This window comes from Thermobia domestica, chromosome 9, assembly GCF_964235325.1.
Source record: "Thermobia domestica chromosome 9, izTheDome1.hap1.1, whole genome shotgun sequence".
Taxonomy (NCBI): domain Eukaryota; kingdom Metazoa; phylum Arthropoda; class Insecta; order Zygentoma; family Lepismatidae; genus Thermobia; species Thermobia domestica.
In genome coordinates, this window is record NC_137462.1 from 157,504,603 (window position 1) to 157,531,870 (window position 27,268).

Below are 27,268 nucleotides of genomic sequence, written 5' to 3' on the forward strand. Positions count from 1 at the left end.
CTAGACGTCGTTGAATGTGTCCTTCCGACAGGAACTTTTTAACTGCTGCCCACCACGCAAAGAGCTTAGCAGCCCTCACCATCCTCGCCGCGGTATTCCGAGGGAAACTTGCTTTTGCCTCAATTGTCTGGAAGTGAGGAATGGTCTTTCTACTGCAGTCCTTACAAGCATCAGATCTTCTTCAGGGGAGGTAATATGCTTTCTCCAAACTTCAGGACTGCGCGCAGTCTCTCCTGTATCTCGATACCACTGTACCCAAAATCGGACAATTCGTGGAGAAATCCCACACATTTCAGCGGGTTGCTTTGCACTATAACCTTCTTGTACCAAAACAAGAACTTTGATTTTCGAATTCCCGTTCTCTGCCATTGCCCTGATAAATAAATTTCCGAATGTGTTGCTTTGTATACATAGTCGTAAAGCTTGGAAACAATATTTTATTGGCTACCAATGCAATGCTATAAAACCTTGACTATAATCTGGCATTTAGTCTTTCAACGATAACAATTTTTGGTAGTTAACATGTTACATAAGTTGTGGTCTCACAAGGACAGACTGTTCCTTCTCTCTTTTTTCTGTGTGAGTACCTTGTGAGGAACTAATACATACACAAACAAAACTAACTTTCTACAAAGGTTAAAACTGAGTATTTTCTCTTTTCTTCCTTTCGGTGCTAAAATAAGCGTTCTTTAGACAATCTAGAAGACAATCTGAAGATTCCATACTATATGATGTTGGTTAGGGCATTAATATCGCTTATCATTTGAAAGTTTTACTCTTACTTGGAGTATTGAAAACAAAAGGGCTTAAGTCCATCTACACTTACATGTGAAGGAAACCAATTCTTTTTAATTCGCGCAATTGTGCCAATAGTAGGTGGGCGGCACTTGACATACACTACCCTAAAAATCGCCTTTTTTGAGGGCCTCCTGATAGCAAGGACTCAATTTTATAGTGTCACACATAACGTGATGCCACACTGCAAGTGATGCCACGTATCGTCCAGTTATGGAAAATCGAACACCCCGAAAACTCGTTCTCTTTTATGACCCCTTTTCGGGGGTGTACTCGTTCCCTTTTACGACCTCTTTTTAGGGGTGTATTCGTTCTCTTTTATGACCACTTTTATGAACCCCTATATAACATACCAGATATTACACAAGAAAGGCTACAAGCATTTTTAACATAGCAGAATTGATAAAACAGTAGACTTATTTTCCAACCCCTATATAACATAGCAGAAACTACATAAGACTACAAACACGTAGGAGAACTAATAAGAGTTCGGCTTATTTTTCCACCCATATTTTAACATAGCAAAAGTTTCATAAGACTATGAGCACAGAGACTACGAACGCATATTTTAGCAGCACTCCTATGTAACATAGCAAATACTACTAACATAACAGAGAATAATGGGGGTGTAGTTGTTCTCTTTCATGACCACTTTTAACCCCTATTTTAACATAGGAGAAATTACACAGATACTACGAACACCTATTTTCACAACCCCCTATGTATAAATGAGTATGGCCTATTTTTAACGAGTATTTAACATAGCACAGATTACAATATCTATTTAATACAGCACAGAATATTAACCAATGGCAGGAGTGTATTCGTTCCCTTTTATCAACCCCTATGTAACATAACAGAAATTACACAAGGATTCATCAAGTACTACATGTTTCAAAGATACTGACCATCGAGGTCAAAGGTCAAATATTTAAACCCGAATAACTCGCAGACGGAGACATATATTGAGGTGGCGTTTCCACAATTAGTAATAAGTCATCAAGTACTACATGTTCCAAAAGTACTAACCACCGAGGTCAAAGGTTAGATATTTAAGCCTTACTAACTTATAAACACAGCGACGGATAAATTTGTGTGATCTATCCAGTTTTGTACCAAGCAAAAAAAAATGAAGAAATATCATTTTAATAGTTCAGTGTTTTAAAAATCTTTTTTGGGCTATTCAAATAAACGAAGGAATAAATTTATACCAACCAGGAGAAAAACGAAGAAGGACCATTTTAACTAGATGTGCATTTTATACCATTTTGTATTATTTAAATAAACAAAGCAATGAATTTGTACTAACCAGAAAAAGCGAAACAGGATCATTTTAACTAGCTCATACAAACGAAGGAATACATTTGAGTGACTTATTTACTTTTGTGCCAACGAGAGAAAAAAGCGAAGAAGTACCATTTTAACTAACTCAGAATTTATGTACCCTTTGTACTACTCAAATTAACGAAGGAATAAATTTATACAACCAGAAAAAATCGAAGAAGGACTATTTTAACTGAGAGTTTTATGTCATCTTGTACTATTTAAATAAGCGAAGGAATAAATTTGAGTGGTCTATTCAATTTGTACCAACGAGAAAAATGAACATCCATTTTAATTAGGTCATAATTTCTACACTATTTTGTACTATTTAAATAAACGAAGGAATAAATTGGAACGTTCTACTTTCTATACCAACCAGAAAAAATGAAGGACCATTTTAACTAGCTGAGTATTCTATACCATTTTGAATTATTTAAACAAACGAAATAATAAATATATACCAACAAGAAAAACCGAAGAAGGACCATTTTAACTAGCTGAGTATTTTATAGCATTTTGTATTATTTAAATAAGCAAAGGAATAAATTCGTACTAACCAGGAAAGGTGAAAAAGGACCATTTTAACTAAGTCACACAAATGAAGGAATAAATTTGGGTGTTCTATTATTTATATCAACGTGAAATGCCATTTTAACTAGCTCAGAATTTCTGTACCTTTTTGTGCTATTCGGATAATGAAGGGTAAATTTTGAGTGACCCTTTCAATTTTGTACCTAGCAGAAAAAAGTGAAGAATGAATAAATTTTGTTGAATTCTTTACTTTTGTATTAATGAGAAAAAAACTTTTGTATTACTTCTTTTTAAGGTAGGCTCCTCTGTATGGTACAAAAAAAGTACAAAATTTTGAGCTACTTAAAAATGTCACCATACAGGTAATTAAAGTGGTTTAATTTTTAAAATGGCTCTTTCTTGTTTATTAAATAGTAAATTTTTCTCCCTTTACCTCTATTATTTTTCCTATTCATAGTGTTTACTGAGAATTGGTGCAGCAACGTATGATGTCACAGAGGATGCAGTTTAAATGACTTCTGTGAATCTTCGATTATAATTTATATAATTTTGTAATGTCTTAAAAATTTACATGTAAGAAAGATTTGTACAAGATTTGTTCTGCAAAGTGAGTTAAAAGGATACTCGAACACTCAAATTGAAACCGACAATGCTATATATACTGTATATCGAGGTTATTCAACCAGTGCTTGCATAATACAAAATAATTTGTTTTTCAGACAATATGAAATTGTTCTTCGTTAACAATACCGTATTTTCAAGTTCGGAATTAGTGAAGAGTTAACAATTTCAAACTTAATATACTTAATATAATAAGTATTCTTATGATACACTGTTCAAAATTAATTCCCAGGATTCAGCTGTACGTATTTGTAACACCAATTATCGTGTATTTCTTTATTGTGTTTCTTTATTGTATATATACATCTTGGTAAGATTAAATCCATTGCAAGTAGGTGTAATAACTCAAACAAGTAAGCATATAAAGTGATTTTATTTCTATAATTTATGTTATTACAATTTAGGTATCTTGCAGAATATACACAATTAGGAATAAAAGCTAAAAGCACAAACATATACTAAGATGCTTAATGTTCCACTTCATATTTGTTTATTAACTGCTAGTAATTCGAACTGTTGGATAACATCTTCATCTAAGAATCCTTATTAATGGATTTACATACTATGGTTGACAAATGACAATTAATGTTCAGAAAACATCTACTTCTTTGGCAAGACTTACTCCGATTTAAAAATATGTAGGCTCTATTTCAATAGTTTCAGAGTAATCTAATGAAAAGAAGTAATGTATTCACACCAATGACACTTTTTGACAATTAGCCTCTATGAAGTACTGCTTATAGTTCTATTCCCTCGAGCTGAAAATGAAAAATAATAATACATATATTAACACAATCTAATATATATTTATTTTTAATTGAGTATAATCAACACAGATAATGGACTTTTTTATGGAATGAATTCCCTAACTTTACGTCGCACGATGCGCCCTTGAGGCTAAAGGAAACGAATGAATAATTCAAGTCAAGATTATGGAAGAACTGGTGGAGTAAGAATAAAGGAGCAAAAGAGAGAATTTCGGGGAAACCTACTGAATTTTTTAAAGTGAAGAAATATAATTACGGTTGTTTCTAATTATAGTAGTAATTTAATTACGAAAATTTGTAATAGGATGACGTAATCTTAACCCTCACTTTTTGAAATGCAGTAGCAAATTAATAATCATTCCGTCAAACCTTCTCAGTACTTTCGATCTATGAAAATCCTCTTCAGATATATATCTTTCTTTGCTGGGCTAATGGCTGGCGTGAGCACTCTTGACACCCGGGGTCACGAGTTCGATTTCCTAGTGTGAGAGTATTGAAATTTGAATACATTACAATTTCCGGATTCTATCTGACGCTATAGGTTGAAGTCTCATATAGCACCGATGCTGACAATGGACGCTTAAGTTCAATCCAGCCAATGTTAAAGCATATAGAAATTAAACGAAATAAGCTCCTAAAAAATATGCTTTACGTTTTCTAAATGTACAGCGAGTTAGACGAATTAGTGGTTATCTCGAATAATGTCAAAAAGGAAGGTATTTTTCTTCTAGTTTTACAGATTTTTAAAAGAAGTATTTTAGTAATGGGACAATATTTTTCTCTCTCTTTTTTACGGTCTTTGAAGTTTCCAAATTCTTGCAGTTGAAATCTCGTCTTGTCACCCAGTCACACATTTTAGTAGAGAGTGATGGACGTGACGGAGGTGAAAGATAATTTTGGTACACTTAATCGATTGAAGGAAACTTGTCTCGCTATCTACTATTGTTTTTGCTCTATTGAGTCTAAATTAGAGCCGAAAGTGGTTGATTTCTACAACTTTCAGATTGAACGAACTCGATTCTTAACTTTCGACCCTCTACTCTACATCGTGGCGAAAACTAATGTTGATCAATGAAGTAATTCTTGAGAGTTACTATCTTCCAGAAGGACAGACCGACAGACATATCGACTAAATATAGAAAGTAGTTATAGTAAACCAAACTCCTTAATTACGCCCGCGATGGTTTAGTCCATAAGGCCTCTACCTACCAAGAGGAAGCCCGGTTTCGATTTTTGATGGGGCCGGATTTACAGTATTTTACCATTTTTACCTGCATTGAAATGCAGCCTTGGAATTTACTGAACTTCCTCCATCAAGTAGGATGGAATCAGTCACGAACTTCGTGATTCGGAAGACACAGTAAGATCCGTGGGTCCGATTGGGTCCCATCTGACTCCGAGAGATACTGACCTGGAATTACCTGGTCATTCAAACAGACCCAGTGGACATAAAACGACATAAAATGACCCAGTGGAATCCCGAAACAAAACATCGTGTGAATGCAATTCTAACAAACCTAATTTTACCCCCTCTCATTACCTTTTCACTAAATTTAATTTTCTGTCTCTCTCGTTTGCGTCTGTATATATCAAATATTGCAGTGAGAGGTAACTACAAGATTTGTCAGAGTTCAAACTCTTCAGAATCACAACAATAAGCTACATATTTATCTTATAAGTGATCGTCAAAATTTAATTGACCTGTTAAACTTATCGTTTAGAACATAGGAGACAATGCTGATCCAGAATACTGTTTTGTTAATTTTTTGTACTGGTTATGTGCAACAACTATGTATACAAAGAGGACTAAAAATAAAAGTGTTTGACATATTCAAAATATAATGTTTTGATTAAAAAATGTCACGCCGAAAATCAAACAAAGAAACATTCGAGCTCCAGCAGCTAACATCATTAATCAAATATAAAATTCTGCACTAATGCTTCAGTTTTGATATTTCGCCATCATCTGGGTCTCTGGGTCTGTCCGGATTACCGGGGCACACTGAGTCTGAGAAGTCGGATCCGGATGACCCGGGTAGAAGTCGTGATTCAAGAGGCCCGGTGATACATGACCCAGTCCATCATTGCTATGACGTGGGTAGTTGTGGAGACCTGTAGGCAAAGAAAGTCAGAGCGTTGTGCTGGCCAGTGACCTATCAATTCCGAGGCTACGGAAGTGTGAAGTCATATATTCATGTTGCCATTGATCATCTGGTCTGCTCCGAATAGAGAGCGTACCTATACCTTCTAGTTAAATAGAAGTGGGTTCTTCATCGTGTATCTCTTCTGAACTTCACTGACTTAACAAAACTAATGGGATACCCATCTTATATCTCGTCCGGCCCCATGTGCACTGCGGTGTGAGCGATACGGTGTAGAACTGAGCCTGCAAGTCCTTGGTAATTTCGAGACAAATCCGAGACTAGTCTTGGTACCATCCCTAGTAAGGAATTTCGTTATGCTCAACATCAACTTTTCTGAATTTAGTGAGTAATCTAAAAAAAAATAAATAAATAAAATAAAGAATGTTTAAAAAGTAGAAAATGACCTGCATAATATTTATAAGTGCTATTAAATAATTCTGAACCTGCTTTAAGATATTTTATTGTAGATTAAAGATCAGAATGCACTGTCTGCGTCGTAATTACCTTGCCCTCGATTTTCTGCGAAATTTTAACGCTCATGACAGAAACAGTTCACTGCATATAATTTTCTAGTTATGTCCTTTTCATATGTGATAATGCTTGTTGCTACTTGTTATCTAAGAAAGAAACATAGAAAGAAAGAAAGAAAACGTGGGTGTAATAACAATGAAGACATTTAAGTTTACGTATAAGATTACAGTTCCTAATTTAGAGGCCAGTTACTTTATTCTAAAAATATGGAATGTATCACAATTACGAACAAACGTCTTCAACTTTACATAGTTACTACCTTTAATTTGAAATCATCAACATTCCCTAAAATAAAATCTTATCTCAATTTGGTGGCTCGGTTCTGGAAATAAACTCCCTTGTAGGCAAGATAAGGCGTTGAGGAGAGACCTGGTTTTCTCAAGATAACCTTGGATAATGATTTGTACTTCGTCAGCTGAACAGAATTTAAGTCTGACGTGACTTTGAATTCATTATTAGATTTCGTCTATTATGGCCTTTATATCGCATAACAAAGTAAAGCAAAAATTCAATCAACGTCTGTCCTCATGATTGCTGTATTTCATGATTGTCCAGTAATTTTCAAAATTAATCTATTGTTCAAAATGAAAAAAACAACAACATACAAACAACATACAATTCTAGGTTTACTAGTTTATGAGTACCAAACTTTATGTTGTATTATTATTATCCTCCCAATTTTCACATATCTTCTAATTTAAGTACAGAGATTGATCCATTTCCATCGGAACAAATTCAAGTTGTGGTTTATACATAAGATATTTTACCCCGCCACCATTGATCATGTTCAATGTGGTTGCCACCAGTATAAATTATTGGACGTCATCACTGTTTCCCTGCAATATGATCTCTTGAGGATGTACCAAATGTATATTTTGTATATTTTACAGTACTTCTTGTATACCTTCCTGGGCACATTTAAGCACGAACCCTAGACAATTAAAGGCGCCATTTGAGAAACCCAAGAGCACTGTAATCAGACTAGCATCTGGACTCTTAATAGATATATCCTCGAGATGTATAGCATAAATTCTAGTTACAAATATCATACATCCGTAAATGGTCAGAATGTTTTGACTGCGTGACTTGATGCTTTGCTAAGGTGAGTATCAGACAAACTGTTGTGGGCATACATACTCGTATTTCCTCGGTATAAAAGGGGGATATGACATATTCTTGCTAAGCACAGTTGACATTGAGTTCTAGAACCGTATCGAATCTTGATCTTCCTTTTGTGGCAAAAATCAGTGACAACGAAGCAAACTTATGAAAAACTTATTTTTCGTTGGAGCACAAGGTTATATCAGTATTTTTCATAAACATCTTAGCAGGTGACGAGCACACTGTGGTAATAGATTCTCAGAAGCCTCCACATTCATGATCTTCTTTAGTACCCTCTTTGGGTGAAATTTTACTGGTTATGTGCATTGTGCAGTAGGTTCTTATGCATGTTTAATGATACCACAAATCCATTATCCTGAACTGTTCTACTATGTGTAAAGTTTGCTTGGGAAAGACCAATGACGTACCTTCCCAAATCATTTTTCTACGCTATTTTGCACACTACAACACACTTAGTGTGCTAGACAACAGGATCATTCCATATCTAATCACCTAATTTTAAAACATGACCGTGCTTCAATGTCTCAGATTCTCATTCTCTTCAATTTTTTTCATACATTAATACCAATGAAATTATGCAAAATTAATTTTTTCCGATTTTTTGGATGAGAAATGGGCCGGGGAGAAATTTTTGAAGAATGTGAATTTTGCTTCAATTTCACTTTCTGAAACAAAGCATCATGGAACTAAAATTACCATAACTTCCTTATTTTTGAAGTTATTGGGCTCATCCAGGTGTCAAATGAAAGGATAACTTTTGCTCTTTCAGTACATTTTAAGTAACCTTGCAAAAGGTTACACTGTCAAACATTAATGGGCATACAAAGCAAATTTTAGTGTTTTTACAAATGGTGCAATTGTTCAAAAGTTACAACTATGAAACTTTTGAAACTTTTTTGTACATTCATCTTAACACGTACATGGTATGGTTAAAAAATAAAGAGGGTGTTTTTTTTGTATTTTTGTAATTATTATTTTTTATGTACGGAAATATATTTTAAGTTTTGTTACAGATTGTGTCATTGCTCGAAAGTTAAAACTATGAAACTTTACAAACTTTTTAAATAGAATCATCTCAGTACATACATGATATGGTTAAAAAATAAAAAGAACGCTTTTGGTATTATTATTATTATTATTATTATTATTATTATTATTATTATTATTATTATTATTATTATTATTACAAAAATACCAAAAGCGTCTTTTTTATTTTAAACCATATCATATATGTGCTAAGACCATTCTATTTAAAAAGTTTGAAAAGTTTCATAGTTGTAACTTACAAGCAATGACACAATTTGTAACAAAACTTGAAAGTGTATATTTCTGTACATAAAAAATAATAACTACAAAAATACAAAAAAACATTCTCTTGTTTTTTAACCATACCATGTACGTGTTAAGATGAATGTACAAAAAAAAGTTTCTAAAGTTTCATAGTTGTAACTTTTGAGCAACACTAAAATTTGCTTTGAATGCCCATTAATGTTTGACAGTGTAACCTTTTGCAAGGTTACTTAAAATGTACTGAAAGAGCAAAAGTTAACCTTTCGTTTGACACCTAGATAAGCCCAATAACTTCAAAAATAAGGAAGTTATGTAATTTAGTTCCATGATGCTGTGTGTCGGAAAGTGAAATTGAAGCAAAATTCACATTTTTCAAAAATTTCTCCTCGGTCCATATATCATCCCAAAAATCGGATAAAAATAATTTTGCATAATTTCATTGGTATTTATGTATGAAAAATTTTTGAAGAGAATCTGAGACATTGAAGCACAGTGCTCTAGGTGATTTGATACGGAATGACCCAACAGTAAAAGACTGATAAATGTGTTTGTAGTTTCCTGGCTCTATAAAAGACAATTTAACAGCTGCCACTGTCCGGAATTTGTTCCAATTGAAACGTTCAATCTATGTATTATGAAAGAAATCTGAAAATTAAATACGAAATCTAATTTTCGTTTCTCAATACTACACATTAAAATAAAGAGCCGATAATAGATTTTGAGAATTGTAAATAAAATACTGTAATAAGTCTGGAAAATATCACAAATTACAGTCTCATTAAACACAAAAAATTATACTTTAGATTTTATAGGAAAGAGTAAAAAACAAAGAACTGTTGTATGCCTATGTGTTTTTCTAAATGTGTTTTCAGTAAAATTTTGAACATTTCTGGAAAAAATTCTTACAGTTCTAAACAGAAAAGAAGCCATAGGTCTTCCACCGAGGGATTGTGTGCATTAGGGTGGAGCATTTTGCACTTTTGTTGGAAATTCGATGACGGCTAGTGCGGAAAAGGTGCCATTAGTGGGACCGACCTTACTGATTTTTAAATTTTTTTTTTGAACAACCCCTTACCCTGCCCCAACGGACTTAAAGTTTTTAAGTGTTTGGTTAGGCAACACGCACAACACAAATGACAGAAAAGCTACTTGTGGTCGTTTTTAGAGTTACCTGATGGCTATAATATAATTATTTTATTAAAAGAAACTTGTAACATTGCCAGTAAATAATTTTAAAGTGTTTATGAGTCAAAGTACAGCCATATTAGCTCAGTTGATGGAATTAATGTCCAGATTTTGTTTCGAATGCCACGTTAACGATGATTATAGGCATAGCCCTTGATATAACACGATTTTCTTTGTGCAACTCTTTGCTTATTTTGCTCTGTCCGCAAAATAACCAAGAACTCACCACGGAGAGGTGGTTGGACATCGAGTTCCGGCCACCCACCCACAAAGTAGGCATACGTTGACATTTGACCTTAATTCACGTAGTTCCTCTTGGTCTCGAATCGGGGCATTCTTGTTCTAGACTTCAGTTTGGCTCTAACGTAGATATCTCTTGCGTTCTGGCCACACTTTATCAACGCTGCCTCGGACACCAGCTTCACTGTGTGTTCCACAGCTTGACTATGGCAAGGAATTGTTGTTGTTAGAGTAGCTGAAGTTCGGATGTTTTCTTCAAGCTGCTGATCCGTTATGTTTCGTGTGATTGGCCGCTCTGTTAGACATTAAGGCCAATTAATCATGTCGTAGTAATTTTCAGCTGTAAAGTTTAATTTCGGAACAATGAAGTCACGTGGGCGGCATGATCTCGGAGTCTTCTGGCTGCGGCACTTTTTTATCCTTCTTCAGCCTAACGTTCGAATATGCGGATTTTCATCTGTTGTCATCGCTATCAGCAGGTTTTCATGATGAGCGTAGTATCCGTTTGTTTGTAGAACAGAATGAACTATGTGTTGTAGATTTTCTGGCAGAAAACGCGATAGCTTAACTATAATAAACAGATGCATGGCTCCCATTTCGCACGAAGGATTTCGCCTTATTGAAAACCATACTTTAACAATGTACTGACAAAGTAGACACAAATTTGAACTAGGTTTATCAGTATTCATGTAGTGGCGAAACATCCTACAGGCCAAGCCATCGTGAATGTGATAATGGTCCTAGTTTTCTGTTTGCTTGATCGGTAGTACACATTCCTGTAGCAACAGCCTTACAAATTTCAAAGAGATAATTCTGGTCGCTGTTTAAACTATCTGGTATTTCAGTTTCAGACACCCATTCAACGGGAATGGGTGTAAAAGAGACGACCGGTGAAAGTTCACAATCCTTTAATTTCTTTTCGATGGGGCCGGAAAAAGCATGGGTCCGGTCGTCCCACCAACCAATTCGATAACCATGTGTCGAAATGCCAACTCGTTGGTATGAAGACGGTAAATGAGATGCTGTAGTTCCTTTCCTAAGGATCTTTGTATCTGACTTATGACGCCGATATCCCATCCTGTGTTCGTGGCTTCACCATCGCTGCCGACTGCCTCAAGACTTGACACGTCGTACTGTTCTTCTCTAATAGCTCCAATATAGAGTCGGCAATATCCTTGCCAGTGCCTGACTTAGGTGTGGCATGACCCAAGTATTCTGAACCGGGCTCTGATAGAACTGTGATATGGTTTTCTGTAACCTCTAGTCTGAGTAGTTTGCCGTTAATTTTTTCTTGCACAAGAGTTGCATCATTTTTTCCGTCGAAGTAGATACTTGTAATCGCCCGTCCTAGGTGAGCCTTTTCTTTCTGGATCTTCTCACCCAGTTTATCTTTTCCTCTTCGTACCTTAGATCTGTGAACAACAAGATTTTTGTCCTCTGGCGTTATGCGTCTCGCGTCCTGAAGTACTGCAGAAGCGATCAAAGCAACATGTCTGTCTGAAGCTCCTGTTCTAAACGCTGCCTCCGCTGTATTTTGAAGACAGCCTAAATATGTTTCCTTCTTCGTCGCGCCTCGAAGTCAGATCTCGACGCGCTTCCCGATTCAACACCTTCGCTGGATTCCCCTGACGACGCCAGTATCTTTGACCTGTGCCTATGCCTAATCCTACTAGTTGATGGACTTGCTTCAACACTTCCAGCGTCTTTCTTGGTTGTCTGCCCCTTAAATCTGCTCACTTTACGGGAAAACATCTTTGACAGAGATTTGCTTGTTCGGACGTCAATGTTACCAATGCTCATTTTCCCTTATGTTCTCTTGTCCAAAAGAAACTTGAATTCTCGTTTTGGAATCTTGCGTGTCCTCTCACAGTTACAACGACTCACCAAAGGTAGTCGTCAACCCTGGTTCGGCTAATAATATATGTATATCTTTTAGTGGCAATAATTGTTTACACCTTAAAATATCTTCCGTAATTATATTCACTAGTATTATCACCTTTTCTATTGAAATTACAAGTCCATGATAAGGGTTAGATAATTTATTCGTTGATTATCTTTTAACGTATATTCACACAAACTGTCTTCCAATCATACATGTCCATTGAGTATCTATAAGCAACTACATAGCAACCAACTATACAATAATAATGTATATTTCTTATATCTTAAAAACATTCTTCTTTTGTTATTTTTAAGTAACATTATATCAGGTATAGTGCTTGTGTAGAAGCACTTTCTGCCCAAGATACAGGTAATTATCGACCGATACAAAGTATCTCGTTGTACAGTTGCAATCTTCGGCGGTTTTACATTTGCAAGACGCAATATCAAAAAGAGACTTTTTCGCGTGTGCAACAAAACCTGCACGAAGTGTTGCTTCTTGTCCTTATCGGGTGAAATGTTTTTCCTTGGTGCGACACTTATTATAAAAGGTTTTCAGCATGTCAAAAACACTCTTTTCTGAAACCACAGGAATGTTTGCTTTACGCCAAATATGTACAACTCTTTGTCCAACTAGTTTATAAAAAAAATGCCAGTCACTGGTAATTTAGTTACACTTTCGTCACGACTTAAACCACTTCGAAACCAATGATAATGTCGCATAACGTCAGCGTACGTGGGTAACCGCACTTCACTCATTTCACTTGGAGTGCCAAATAAGCCTCGTTTCATACTTTCCCGTGTTGGTCTGCTATGAGGCTTTTTCTTCATCTTGCTTTCCATTGCTTCCGAACTTGGAAACAAAATGTCTCTGAATCGTATCGCACTAAGAAGACTGTAACTTTAGATACAATGCACAAACTCTCTGTCTTAACAAAAACAGTAGCGAACTAAAACCGTTAAAGCTTAAGCTGCAATAAACTGGCCTGTTGGATTGGTTGGCCGAAGTACGCAATATTTATACCACCGCCGAACTTCGAGCGAGAATATTCTAGAAACGTCGGCGTAGGTTCTGGAGCCAACGAGGCGAGCGGGAGGTGCACGAATCTTCTGGACGGAGCCGGACGTTGCGACGACGCTCGAAGAGTGTGGCCTAAGTAAGCAACCCCAAAGTTGTTTAGCCAGCCGTTGTTGTTGCCTAACCAAACACTTAAAAATTTTAAGTCCGTTGGGGCAGGGTAAGGGGTTGTCCAAAAAAATAAAAAAATCAGTAAGGTCGGTGCCACTAATGGCACCTTTTCCGCACTAGCCGTAATCGAATTTCAAGAAAAGTGCAAAACGCTCCGCCCTAGTGTGCATGCAGAGCTAATAACAATACATAAAATTACTTACTTGGACATTGAGCTCTAAGAATGCAGGGTCCCCAGTAATCTCGACGTATGAATCCTTCCTTACAGAAACAACCTTGGTGGCAATTGCCTGGTGCATTGTAGGGTTTGTAGTGACACTGTTCGAAGTTGTATGGCCCACATAATTTGTAAACTTCATTTTCAGGGCAGACTTTGTGATAAAAATTTAAAAAAGACGACTTAATATCAATATTAATATTTCATGCTCTAGAATGAAACTTTAAGTGTGCCTTTATTAACTAAAATTGTTAGACCTCTTGAACAAACCAACACAGTTCTTCATTGGAATGCAGCTCAAGAAGTATAATTTGTTTATTATGCAAATTGAGTTAGTTGTGAAATCAGACCATAACAACCTGTGGAACCGCACAATGTAATTGCAAAATTCAGTAGTCTGCTCTTTACGTAATAAATCATTTTTTTTTTTTTTTATTTTCAAGACATCAGAGGTGCGTTTAACATTTTTATACTCTGCGTATTTTCCTACTTCGTGTTCCAATGGAGGTAGAAATGTACCCCAGGAATTCTTTTCTTTTTTTCTTATAACGAATTTGTTTCTATCGATGGTATTGATTTTGTGGTTATGCTAGATTACTTTAGTTTAACGTTGCACTATGCCGCTCAGCAGCTAAGAAAGACAGTGATCAAAATAACCAAAAAAATGAAGGAATACAGGAGGTGCGAAAAGTGTCGACGCACATAGTATTTGTCCACTACTCAAGCTGGACTCGCACTATGGACCTCACACACTATGTTAGGTCAGACAAAGCGTGCAAAGGAAAGCTTAAATAAGGCAGTGCTCTCAACAACATTTGACGAGAACTGCTGTTTTTGCTTTTGAAAACTCTTCAAAACTGGTCGGATTTACAATTCAATCCGATCAATATACAGATGCATCTCGCGAAAAGAAGTTACATCTGCTATGCCATAGAAACTAAGGCAGATAGAGATATGGAATTTTGTAAACTACAAATATTGGAACGTTGTTTCACATACTCTGCAACACTACCTTGTTAACAGTGTTGCCAAACCAACATAAAGTTCCTTTTTTCCAAACAACACTACGTCAGATTATTACAGATCTCAAATCTATATATCAAATGAAAACATGTAATACCACACTTTTTGCTCAGTGTTGGAAACTCAGGATACCACAACATCAGAAACTTTCAAGTTTTGGAGGTCTATACAACAGTAATAATACAAGTGAAATGGGGGGGAGGGGCATTCCACATCCAAAGTATCTTAGTATCGAACATTACGTTCATGATATGAGGGATTTGGAAGAAGTATGGTCCAAGTACAAAAGAATAAACATTTCACTTGTTTCGAAAGGCTTTGTTTCGTAAAAGTGCTTGGAGAACTTTCACATCTAATCGATTATGTATAATACTGTTTACATCAATTTGATATCTCACATTCCGAAGATATTATGAACGTTTTGAACGTTTGAAACACTGCTTAAATCATGTAATTCTGAGAAGTTGTAATCGCAATTACCAAAACCGTTGCTGTAATATCAAAAATAAATAAATAAATAAATAAAAAAGGAAAACAAAAATAGCTTTTTAATTTCTCACAAATATGTCATTTGCAGAGATCACTCTTTACCGATGGTTTCCTGTGGAATGGTGTGAGGTATCAAATCACTGTAAATAGTACTATGATTTTTACATTTTTGAAAATGCACGTACTGAAGGGAGACAGATACACATGTTGGCTGAAATTAATGTATATTCAGAGCACTGGTCCAAACTTTCAGTGAGTTAAGTACAATGTCACAAAGATCGTCAAGATAATCCGTACAACGTGCTCGTTTTTCTGGAATTAACAGAGCATGATCCCGATATTCGTAAGGAATTTTGTAAAAAAAAAAAAAAAAAAACTGAATAATTGGAGCATAGTAACGTTGTGCTAATCAGATGTGTTTTAGTGATGAGAGCGCTCTTTCTCCGGACGACACAGCCAGTGATGAAAATTTTCCGGGAAATTTTCCGATTCATAAAAACATACTCCACTTATTCCTACATCGTTTTATAGCCGTGATGTGAGATGGAAAATTTTCTTCTATATTTTCCGGAAAATTTTCCGTTCTTAACAAATATCAGTGATCAAGTAACAGTTCATCAGTATTCATAAATTGATTAAATTTATGTATAGAAATGTTAAAAAGTGAAAGATCGTTTAAAGAATCTGAAAATTTTCATGGCTCAGACAATTTTCAGTACTATGTAGGAACAAGTGAAACATTTTTTCATGAATCGAAAAATTGTCTGTCCTGTATAGCGATGAAAATTTTCTGGAAAATTTTGAAACGGAAAATTTTCCGATTCATAAAAACATACTCCACGTATTCGTATATCGTTGTTTAGCCGTGACGTAAGGTGGAAAATTTTCTTCCATATTTTTCCGGAAAATTTTCCGTTCTTAACAAATATCAGTAATCAAGTAACAGTTCCTCATTATTCATAAAATTGATTGAAATCATATATTAAAAAGTTAAAAAGTGAAAGATCGTTTAAAGAATCTGAAAATTTTCATGGCTCACAATTTTCAGTACTATGTAGGAACAAGTGAAACAATGTTTCATAAATCAAAATATTTTGTGTCGTATGAAAAAATTGAAGAACTTTTTATGAGTCGTGAAATTTTCATAATTTTGAAGCAAAAACTAAAACAACATTTTGTGAATCGGAAAGTTTTATTGCTCTGTAGAAACAAATGTAAAGAATTTTCATGAATCGGAAAATTTTCATCACGATGTAGAAACAAGTGAAAACGCTTTTCATAATCCGGACAATTTTGGATATTATGTATAGTGATGTTTGGTGGAAAATTTTCCACTATATTTAACTGCACATTGAGATATACAATTCCTACAGAGGAAATTAGACTGCAACAAATTATAATTTTTCAATTAGATTTCGAGAACCAGAAAATTTTCTCATATTTCAAGTTGGGAAGTAAACATTTACATAGTGTTCTTTCTCTCTCTCTCTCTCTCTCTCTCTCTCTCTCTCTCTCTTTCTCTCTCTCTCTCTCTATTATATCTACTTAATATAAATGTTGCAGAATGTAAATCTATAAAAGTAGTAAAGCTATGAGAAAACCGTCTTATGCGTATTAAACTGACGAAATCTAATATTGTAAGATCAAAGATGGATTCTGAGGGAAGAACGCATTGAAGTTTTTGAAACATTCTTGAAATGAAGAATTGTTAGATTTTCACTTCATGAAACTTTTTAAGATAATATTTATTACCGATAAATTTTACGGCTAAACAACGATGTAGGAATAGGTGGAGTATGTTTTTGTGAATCGGAAAACATTCATGACTTTTAATAAATTGAAATTTTAAATAATAGAATGGGATATTTGTACTCTACGAACTCATGTTCTCTGCACTTTGCATACACACACACACACACACACACACACACACACACAGAGAGAGAGAGAGAGAGAGAGAGAAAGAGAGAGAGAGAGAAAGAGAGAGAGAGAGGGAGTTGAATTGAGTTGATTTTGAGTTTAACGTCCCTTTCAGCAGCGAGACTATGTTAGACGGGACCAACTGATTAACGTGAAATCCGAACTACGAGATTCCGCTGGGAATGGAAGGCAGGTCTTCCATGCCAAAGGCGCGTACGCTAACTGCTTAGGAACGAAGGAGCTCGCAGATGAAGAGAGAGAGAGAAACACTGTGTAAAATTTACTTCCCAACTTGAAATATTAGAAAATTTTCCGGTTCCCGAAAGCTAACTGGAAAATTATAATTTGTTGTTGACTAACTTTCTTCTACAGAAATTCAATTTTGTAGCTGAATATGCAGTGAAATATAGTGGAAAATTTTCCACCTAACATAACTATACATAATATCCAAAATTTTCCGGCTTATGAAAAGTTTTTTCCACTTGTTTCTACATCGTGATGAAAATTTTCCGATCTATGAAAATTCCTTTCATTTGTTTTTACAGAGCAATAAAACTTTCCTATGCACAAAAAGTTGTTTTACTATTTTTCCTTCAAAATGATGAAAATTTTCCGACTCATAAAAAGTTCTTCAATTTTTTCATATAAGACAGAAAATATTTCGATTCATGAAAAATGGTTTAACTTGTTCCTACATAGTACTGAAAATTGTGTGAGCGATGAAAATTTTCAGATTCTTTAAACGATCTTTCACATTTTTACATTTCTGTACACGAATTCAACCAATTTTATGATTGCTGAGGAATTGTTACTTGATTACTGTTTTTTTTTTTTTAAGAACGGAAAATTTTCCGGAAAAATATAGCGGAAAATTTTCCGGAAAATTTTCCGCGGAAAATTTTCCACCTCACATCACTAGACACAGCAAACAGGCACACTTACAGATACTGGAGAGACGCCAATCTCCATATGTTTCGGGAAGGCAATACACAGCACTCAGAGAAGCTGAATGTCTGGGTGGGAATGTTAGGTGTTCACGTAATTGAGCCCCTCTTCTTAGACGGTACGTAAAAGTCTTGAAGAATTTGGTAACGCCCAATCTGTTTTCCAGGATGACGACTGTTCCGTCCCTTATGACCCTGTATGTAACTACTTACAGTATGCATTTCCTGTGCGATGATTGGTCACCTAAGAATTTTTCCGGGCCAGAGATGGAGTGGGTCAGTGGGTCGGTGGGTCAGTAGGTCAAGTGGGTCAAGTTTTCTGCGTGGGTGAGTGGGTCGTGGATCAACAGCATGTGACCCACTGTGACCCACCACCCACCGTAACCCACTGTGACCCACCACCCACCATGACCCACTGCGACCCACCACCCACCGTGACCCACTGCGACCCACCGACTCAGTATGATCAATCGACCCTCTCTGCTCACTGCATTGTAGACAGTATCTTCTGAAGACTGGTAAATTTGTCTCCGTTTTACTTTCAAGACCTTCATTTCCCTTCCTTTTCCACTTGTTTCTGTCTACTTACCTGAGGTGAGTACTGTATATCTAACCAAGTGAAAAAAGAACTTCAGGCACTTTTGGATATTGATATTTTTAATAGTAATAATAGCAATAGGACTTACACTACTACTTGGCTTTCGAGACCTGTGAGTTTTCAGAGCTAACTACTGGAAAAAATACATTTTTGAATCACTGTAATATATAAATTATTATATAAAAAAATTGAATGTAACTATGAGTGCCTAGTGCCTGATCATCACAGTCAAATTGCAAAGTCAAATGAAATTACTTTTGGTATATAGTTAGGCCTTAATCCAAATTGGGATGTTATATTGCTTTTATTATAATGCATAATATCCTAAGGAGGTAGTAAGGATCCGAATTTTTGCGAAAAAAAAATGAGTATCTCGCAAGCCGTTAAACTTACGGACCTGAAATTCAGTGTGTTAACTCTTTATTGAAAATAAACAGAATGTGTCCTAGCATTTTTTTTAAATTCTCCTTTATGTGGGGCGGGGGCACTTTCTATATATGGAAAATTGGTAGTGAGTTTGTTTGTAAAAATGATCGAAAACGATTGATATTATTTAAGAAAAAAATTAGAAACAAAAAATAAAGTACTTGGCTTCATATATCCATTGCTTTCTGCTATAATAATTGCTGAAGCTTATGTTTATTATATGGAGCGCTTACAGCACAGGGCAGTCAACCCATAAAGTTGTGAGAAAAATAGGCATAAAATTTGTACTGTAAGCTTAATTACACGGAAATTTGAAGTTTGGATTGTACGCATAATTGTATGGAAAATTTTATACTTTCTCTCCCTTTACGTTGCTCCACTTACTTTGATTTGGAACTTTGAAATTTCATCCTTTTTTCCACTGAAAAGTATTGATAATTGAACAAGGAAATAATTATACTATGAAATTTAATTGAAATTCATCGTAATTTGGCACATGGCAAACAGCAGTGTGGTAATTGAAGTTGAAGAAGGAGGGAAATTCCCATTCACCTCTGAACACTTTCCAGGAACCTCGTTCCCTTTCGCTTTCTAGACGGGGGAGGGAACTTGGTAATGGTGTCAAACCTTTATGTGTAATTACAAAAATGAAATTTATAAACAAATAAGAAATCATCAGTTTATCAGGCTTTAATAGGCCCATACACGGTCCACGGTTTGTGCAAACAAGGCTGTTTGTGATAACAATTTGACCGTGTATGGTGCTGTATGAATAGTTTGCGCAAACGTTTGTGCAAACATTTTCCACATCGAACTCGTTCAAAAATTGTTTACACGAACATGATGTTTGCGCAAACACGTGGACCCTGTATGGGCATATTTGTGCAAACACTAGCTTTATTTCCGAGGCCTAGTGTACAGACGCTTATTTCTTGCGCTATGGCGTCAATGAATAGGAATCAAGAATTCTGGAGAGAATTTATTGAACTTTATCGAAATTTACCTGAACTGTTGAAGATAAAAGAGTGAAGATTATAAAACAGGAATCTGAAAAATGCGGCGTATGAGAAATTGGTGGCTAAAATGAAGAAAATAGATTAGAAGGCGGATAGAGAGTCAGTGAGGAATAAAATCAATTTTCCAGTATTTCACCACATGTAGTTGAATCCATTCGTAAATAATTTTTATAGTCCACAGTCAAACTTATCTCAAGTTCGGATATTACCTAGGTAAATTTTGATGACTAAACTTAGACCGTTTCTTGAACCACTCTTTCATCCACACCCTCTTCTTCCGTTTTGGTTTCGCAGGTCTTTCCGCTTGCAATGCACAAGCAATTACTATCGCTAAATGAGCTGCTTCAGTGGACATGTTTACGCGATCAAACTGAAAATTGAACTGAAGTTTGTGCAAACAGTTGAACCGTGTATGGCCGAATGTTTGTGCAAACACAGTGTTTGCATAAACCGTGGATCGTCTATGGGCCCCTTAATTGATAATTTATTCACAAGATTCCCTATCAAAGGCATGGTATATGAAGTTTCTGTTCTACATGGGTCGACATTGCCAACTGACATGGTCGATATGGAAAAGATGTTATATGGTGATAGAGAGATGATGCTTCTTGCTGAGTATTTAAAAACTGACCAAGAAAAATCGTTATCAGACTTAAGTCTAACAAGTAGATTGTCGATGAGAAGTTGCAGAAATCGGGTAGAAATATTATCAATTTCCACGACAGAATGCGAACGGGGATTTCCCCTTATGAATTTACAGATGACTGATATTAGAAATAGACTAAGTAAGTGCTCAAACATGGTCTAACTTGTTGTTCATCAATGTTAATGGCTTACCGCTAGACAAGCTCAAAGTAGACGAGCTAGTTATTTCTTGGCTGAAGGATGGACATCATTCCACTGCGGATGATTTACCGCCAAAAAGTTACCAACAGGAAATAAATTCGATTTCAGATTTAAGGTGGAAAATTACGAGTTACGGAAAATGTATACTTGTATTACTAATGGCTTATTTGTGTTATTCAACTTTGTACCTAATTTTTAGTAAGTCTCTTCTTTGCTTTAGGTAAACTACTTTGAATAATATTCATAATAATTGCAATTATGCATATTTGTAACTTAAATTTAACGTGGTGTTTTAGTGATTACACAAATTACAATTATGAGCATACTTTATGGAGATGCTCTCACATAGGGTACCCGAGCACCTTTATACCCTATGAATAACTGATTTTTCAAGTCTTTTGTGAGAAAAATACTGTGAACTGAGAAACCATAACATTTTCCATATTGTACAGGGGTATTTTCCTGCGAATAGAAGTTTCTTGTGGAATGCGTTCAGAAATTAACACTTGAAAGAATACTCTCTTAGTACAAGTATATTTTAGGCACACACTAATTTCCCCCCACCTCGAACTGTTTTAATTTCCTCACTGACAAACACTTTACCATTTTATATCGTAAAGGTCAGATTCACCGTTATTGTAACAGAGTGGTGCTTGAGCGATTGACTAGAAATTCAAACTCCGATTAGTGACAATTTCACAGTCTTGTTTTATTACAAGTGTAAACTCTTTAGTCAGTTCAGAAGAGGCCGTGGATCGTGTTCAGAGTTGATGACGATGGATTTTGGTGAGTCAGAGTAGGTCAAAGTGGATGAGAGTGGTTAATGGTGGGTGGTGGGTCAGAGTGGGTCACCGTGGGTAGTGGGTCATGGTGGGTCACAGTGGGTCATAGTGAGTCATGGTGGGCGGTGGGTCAGTGGGTCGTGGGTCACTGTGGGTGGTGGGTCACTGGGTCGTGGGTCAAGTTTTCATTGACCCACGCCAACTCTGTTCCGGGCACGTTTCCCTGATCTAGTTCCTGCTGTATTTTTTTTTCTCTGGGGGTAATTGAAGGCTTACGCTTACTATACTTTCGAAACAAGTTAAATGTTCACTTCCTTGGTAATTTGTTGATATTACTTCAAAATACTCATATCATATTCATTGTATTCGACAGTAAGGTATTTTTGACGTACACTTTCCCGTCCATGTCATTTTCGTTATTATTGTTGTACAGGACTCAAAAAAATTGATATATTTGGAACCTTGCGACACAATATAGTCTGTAGTTTGCAACACTGAACATGAAGTTTGATATTGTATATTTTCGTCTGATATAAAGATTTAGCATTTATAATAATCTGACGTAGTGCTATTTAAAAAATAATGTATGTTGGGGTGGCAAGACTGTTAGCGTGGTAGTATAGCAGAGTATGTCAAGAAATGTCATTTTGCCAATATTTGAATGGTACAAAATTCCATATCTCTATCTGCCATTGTTCCTAAGGTAATTCAGGTGTAAAATTGTTCGTGGAATGCATTAAATGCATACATAATTCTTAGTTTATTGGAGTTAAACTTTCCTTTCCAGCACCGAGGATATATGTGACGTGAGCTTACAGTTTAAATGAAAGTTCGAACCTCCCAAATCCGATCAGATTTCAAGCTCTCCCGCCAGGAATTGAACCCGTACATCAAGGACATGCTGTAATGAGCGCGAGCAGAAGGCTCATAAGTTGTGAAGTGGAATTTTGAATAATTAAAGAGAATGGATATGTAAATGAATGGATATACAAATTGAGATAATTAATATACAACACAACTTAATTTCGGTAGAGCATGAATTAAAATCTAAAATACAAACAAATTTCAGTAGAGCATGATTTCATAACATTTAAATAACTGTCTTTTGAAGATGATTGGTAAATCTCATTAGTCTGAACAGCATGAATAATATTCTTAGGGTCTTTCTGTGGTTTTAACTTCATAGAAATTTTACCAGCATTGACACATGCAAGTAGCATAATGAGATAGATGAGAATTATAATCTGCTAAGAATCTTGTCCTCACGAAGTGCTGAAAAGGAAAAACATGACAACAATATATCAGCACATACCTGTGGCATCTCCTGGGATGTGTAGACAAAAAGAGAGTTTTCATTTGTTGGGTAACGAAATTTTAATAATCACCAAAATAAAAGAAAATTATTTGACACTCGAATAGATACCAAAATTACACACAGTGATTTGCTTTAAAAAATTATTTCACACTTTGAACTGATCTCTGAGTTTTCAGAGTTACTAGTCTGTACCCATTTTCTTGTGTATTATATTATCTTCCATTGATCCCGTTTCTTTCCATAAACAACACTGTTAAAAATCGTTGTATTATTTCAACGACATTCCTATGTGTTAACACGACTGTGTTAAAATATAACACAAACAAGTGGTTAGAACAACTCACTCTCCATTTGGAGTTGTGTGTCAAATGCCGGTAGTTGAAATGACACACAGCCTGTTTGTTAAATTAACACAAGTGTAGAATCTTCGGTGTTGTTTTCTGCGTGATTGCCAAATATGTTGGGCATCTAATTATAAAGGCTTATGAATTGAAGCTACAGACAAACACAGTAGAAAGAAATACTTAAACAAATCCAGGTATACGCAAAATTTCAAAATACAAACCGCGCGATTGCTAAGCAATTGTGTACTAGAAGCAACAAACGCATCAATTTTATTAGATGGCAACTGGCGCCGATCATTTGAAAGTGAATATAGAAGAACTATAAAATAAAGTAAATAGACAGTCGTCATTTTGTTACAAAATTAGGTCTACATGGCGAGCAGATTTTATCTTATCCCGAACGGTTATCGTCGAATATACGCGACTTAAAGGAGCACTCTGATTAGCCAAATTCAAAAGACCTCAACAATTTATATCTCTACAAGCGACGTTTTCTTCATCGCCTCCGTTGCCAAGTTGGAAGAGCACGCGGCTAGTAATTGAAATGGTTGGTTGTTCGTACTCCCCCCCGCCACTGGAGTACATTTTTTTACTTGTTTAAAGTGTTTTTTAGACTCAGCATAATGTAAACACATTACGCATATAGGCGATTTAACATATTTTGAAGGTAATTTTGTGGTTCGTTAACGCTTACGGCACGGCTCAACACCGGTTGTGTGTTAAAGACGTAACACAACCCCTGTGTTAAACGCCAACACCGCGGGGTATGTGTTGAACTAACACCGCATAGTGGTGGTCACGCTGGAACCACTGCCCTGTGTTAAAATTGAGTTGAATTAACACAACTATTTTTTACTGCGAAAAATTCCACGGATTCTATCCCACGTAGGTATTCTATCCCCTCTTCCCTTTGACAATACTAGATCGTCTCTTCCCATAGACAAGATCTTTCAAACTCCTTCTTGCTATACCCCAGAATTTTGAAATAAACGAGAAGTTATCTCTCTACGGTTAGCAAGTCCTTCTTGTAGGAGAGAAACTTGTGTTTAGATCATTTCCGACAGTTTAACAGTTTCCACTTAGCACTTCGTTTATGTTGTCACTTAGCAAATTGCATAGCCTGTAGCAATCAACCGCAATCTACTGGGTCAAACACAGTATCATATCATCTAGCTAACTAATGGAACTACCCATGTACTTCAGGGAAAGTACCACTATACGTGTGATAAATGTAACACGATTAATACATTGAATACACGATGAAACTATAATATATTTTATACAAAGTTTCTCCGTCGCGCACAGCCAGAGTTCTGAAATTTGTAAATAGCTTCAACTGACTTACTGAGAGGAAGTATTTATAAATGTTTCGCTTTGTCACTCACTAGTGTTATATGGTGATATAGACTCGTCATTGTTCCAGTTTCAATAATAACTAACGTTGATTTACAACTTATAATGTTAATTCTTCGACATCTTAGCACTTAAAGCAAAACTTTGCTCTGAACATTGTCAATGATAAGAAAGAATTGCAAACTGACTGACGTGAGCACACAATAGGAAGAACAAATCACGAATTGTCAACACTGAATTGCAGAAAGCCAATTTTCTGAACACTCTCGAAGTTAACATGCAATTGCCCTTCCCCATCACCCTTCGCTATTTTTAAAATCTGCATAAAATACTGTTCTGCTGAAATTCTTTTTAATCCAGCTATCTGTCCTTATGACAGGGTGCATTGGGGAAAGATGTGAACAACAAGGCGCTGACTTGTCTAACGACTACACCTTGTGCATATTTTTAATTAATAACTTTGTTACTATTAATTGATTTCTAAATTCATTTGTATAATAGGATTCTCAAAACTTATACCTTTCATTGGGTACTAAATGTGTTTAGGTTTCTAATTTCGAAGTATTTTAATTTTCAGTTAAAACATGATCACTATTTACAAAGTAACAACCCCTAGCAGAAATGTCCATGTCACATTGTCATCCCGGAGTGAATTATTTCTCGCGGTGGAAAGAGGAAACTCCACCCATCTCTATTTCAATGTCCTCTCGCTGCTAGTCGGTGATTACGAAATACAGGCAACCTAACTAACTATGTTCTCAATACACAATGTTTACATCTTCCCAAATATACTAAAATGATATATATACAACAAATATAAGATGACACACTATATTATTGATGGAAACACTCTTTTCTTAAAATTCATCTGCTTTGGAGCAACCATTTATCCAGAATTTTGAACTTAGGGGGTGTTCAAAAAATCTTGGGGGTGCAATCTTGAATTAAGGTCGTATACTTTTATCGTCTTTTTAATTAGCTTTTTCTTCTTTTCTTTCTCTCTCTCTCTTTTTTTACGAACTTTAAAATTCGTTGATACATTCAATTGCCTTCCTCAGCCAGAACCAATTAGCATCGACTTTCTCATGCTTGGTGTGACATTGAAATGAAAACGTTGGCAATCGATTGATCAAACGTTGTTATGACGATCACCGCCGTGTAAATGTTGATTTCCATTCAATCTTGCGTTGTGTGCTTTGCTTGAAAATTTATCTTGTCGAAGGTAAGTTGTTTTATTCTATTAGCACTTAAAAACAAGAATTCAAAATCTTTTAAAAACTAAAATAGCAAGATTTTTAATGGTGTCTTCCAGTTCTGCCTAAAGGCCCTCCAGCACTTTGTAGAAAATATTTTAAATAATCTTATCTTTAGGCAGAACGGGAATTCCCGTTCTGCCTAATCTTTCGAGGCGAGGAATTCAGTCCAGGGAGGGATTTCTTCAAGAGAATTTTTCTTTAGTAATAGTAACAAATTCTGTATTTCTTTAAGTTTTTATCATAAATTTTAGATATTCTACTTCTTCTCGGAAAAGTGACTAGATACAGTTCTGTTATTAACAGTGTTTTTTTTACATCTATTTCAGTAAAAATGAATGTGATTAAAAAAAACTACCTGCAGAGAAATGGAAAATTGATTGTCTCAGTTGCAAAAAAGCCGTTTGGCATTGTAGCTGAAACGAAGATTAAACAAACTTACTTCGGTCTAGTTTCACGTCATTTCACAACAAAATTTTATTCAGGTTTCCAGTACTTCACCTCCAACATGTCAAGGCTCGCAGTCAGGGGTGGCTTTAGGATTTTAATTTTGGGTAGGACCGCTCCCTCGCGAATGGTTACATAATCACATTGGATTGATTAATGACAATAGGAAATTACTTTTACAGTAGTGGTTGATGCTGTTTATTAAATAATTATTTACCATTAATATAAAAAGTGGAAAATATAGTACCGTGTTATGCAAAAGTGAACTAAGCGCCAAATTTTGAAAATCCACTTAAATGCGACGATTGGTTCCTCATAAGCATTAGAACGTTTTGCACAATCGAAAAGAGAGGAAAACCAACACCTTTCCAAAAAAAGAAACATAATTTCACTTTCGATTACGGCTACATTAATGCTGGACATCAATCTTTAAACGTAATTTTCTTAAAAGTATGAAAGTGGCGCTTAGTTCGTTTTCGCAGGACACGATACTCTTTACTGTATCTTTTAGTGTTTTTTTTTTCAAAATTTTTGGGTACTCCCGTGCCTACCTGGCCTACTAGCTAAAACCGCCACTGCTCGCAGTACGTAAAAGGTGCCACAGTTCATATCCTCAAGACATGTTTGACCATATATCAAGCAAACAATGCAAAAGGATGCGTAAGACGACCCGTAT

General features: G+C 35.6%; 1 protein-coding gene across 1 annotated transcript in view; it reads right to left on the reverse strand.

Moving 5' to 3' along the window:
• Positions 1 to 3,647: 3,647 nt before the first annotated feature.
• The window catches only part of LOC145694183 (zonadhesin-like), a 115,518-nt gene continuing 91,897 nt past the window's right edge, over positions 3,648 to 27,268 (reverse strand). The window contains exons 7-8 of the mRNA XM_081770297.1: positions 13,823 to 13,990; positions 3,648 to 4,028 (exon numbers count right to left, since the gene is read on the reverse strand). Of these exons, the coding sequence (XP_081626423.1) occupies positions 3,994 to 4,028; positions 13,823 to 13,990 (203 nt within the window). The 3' untranslated portion in view covers positions 3,648 to 3,993. The remainder of the gene's footprint in view (positions 4,029 to 13,822; positions 13,991 to 27,268) is intronic.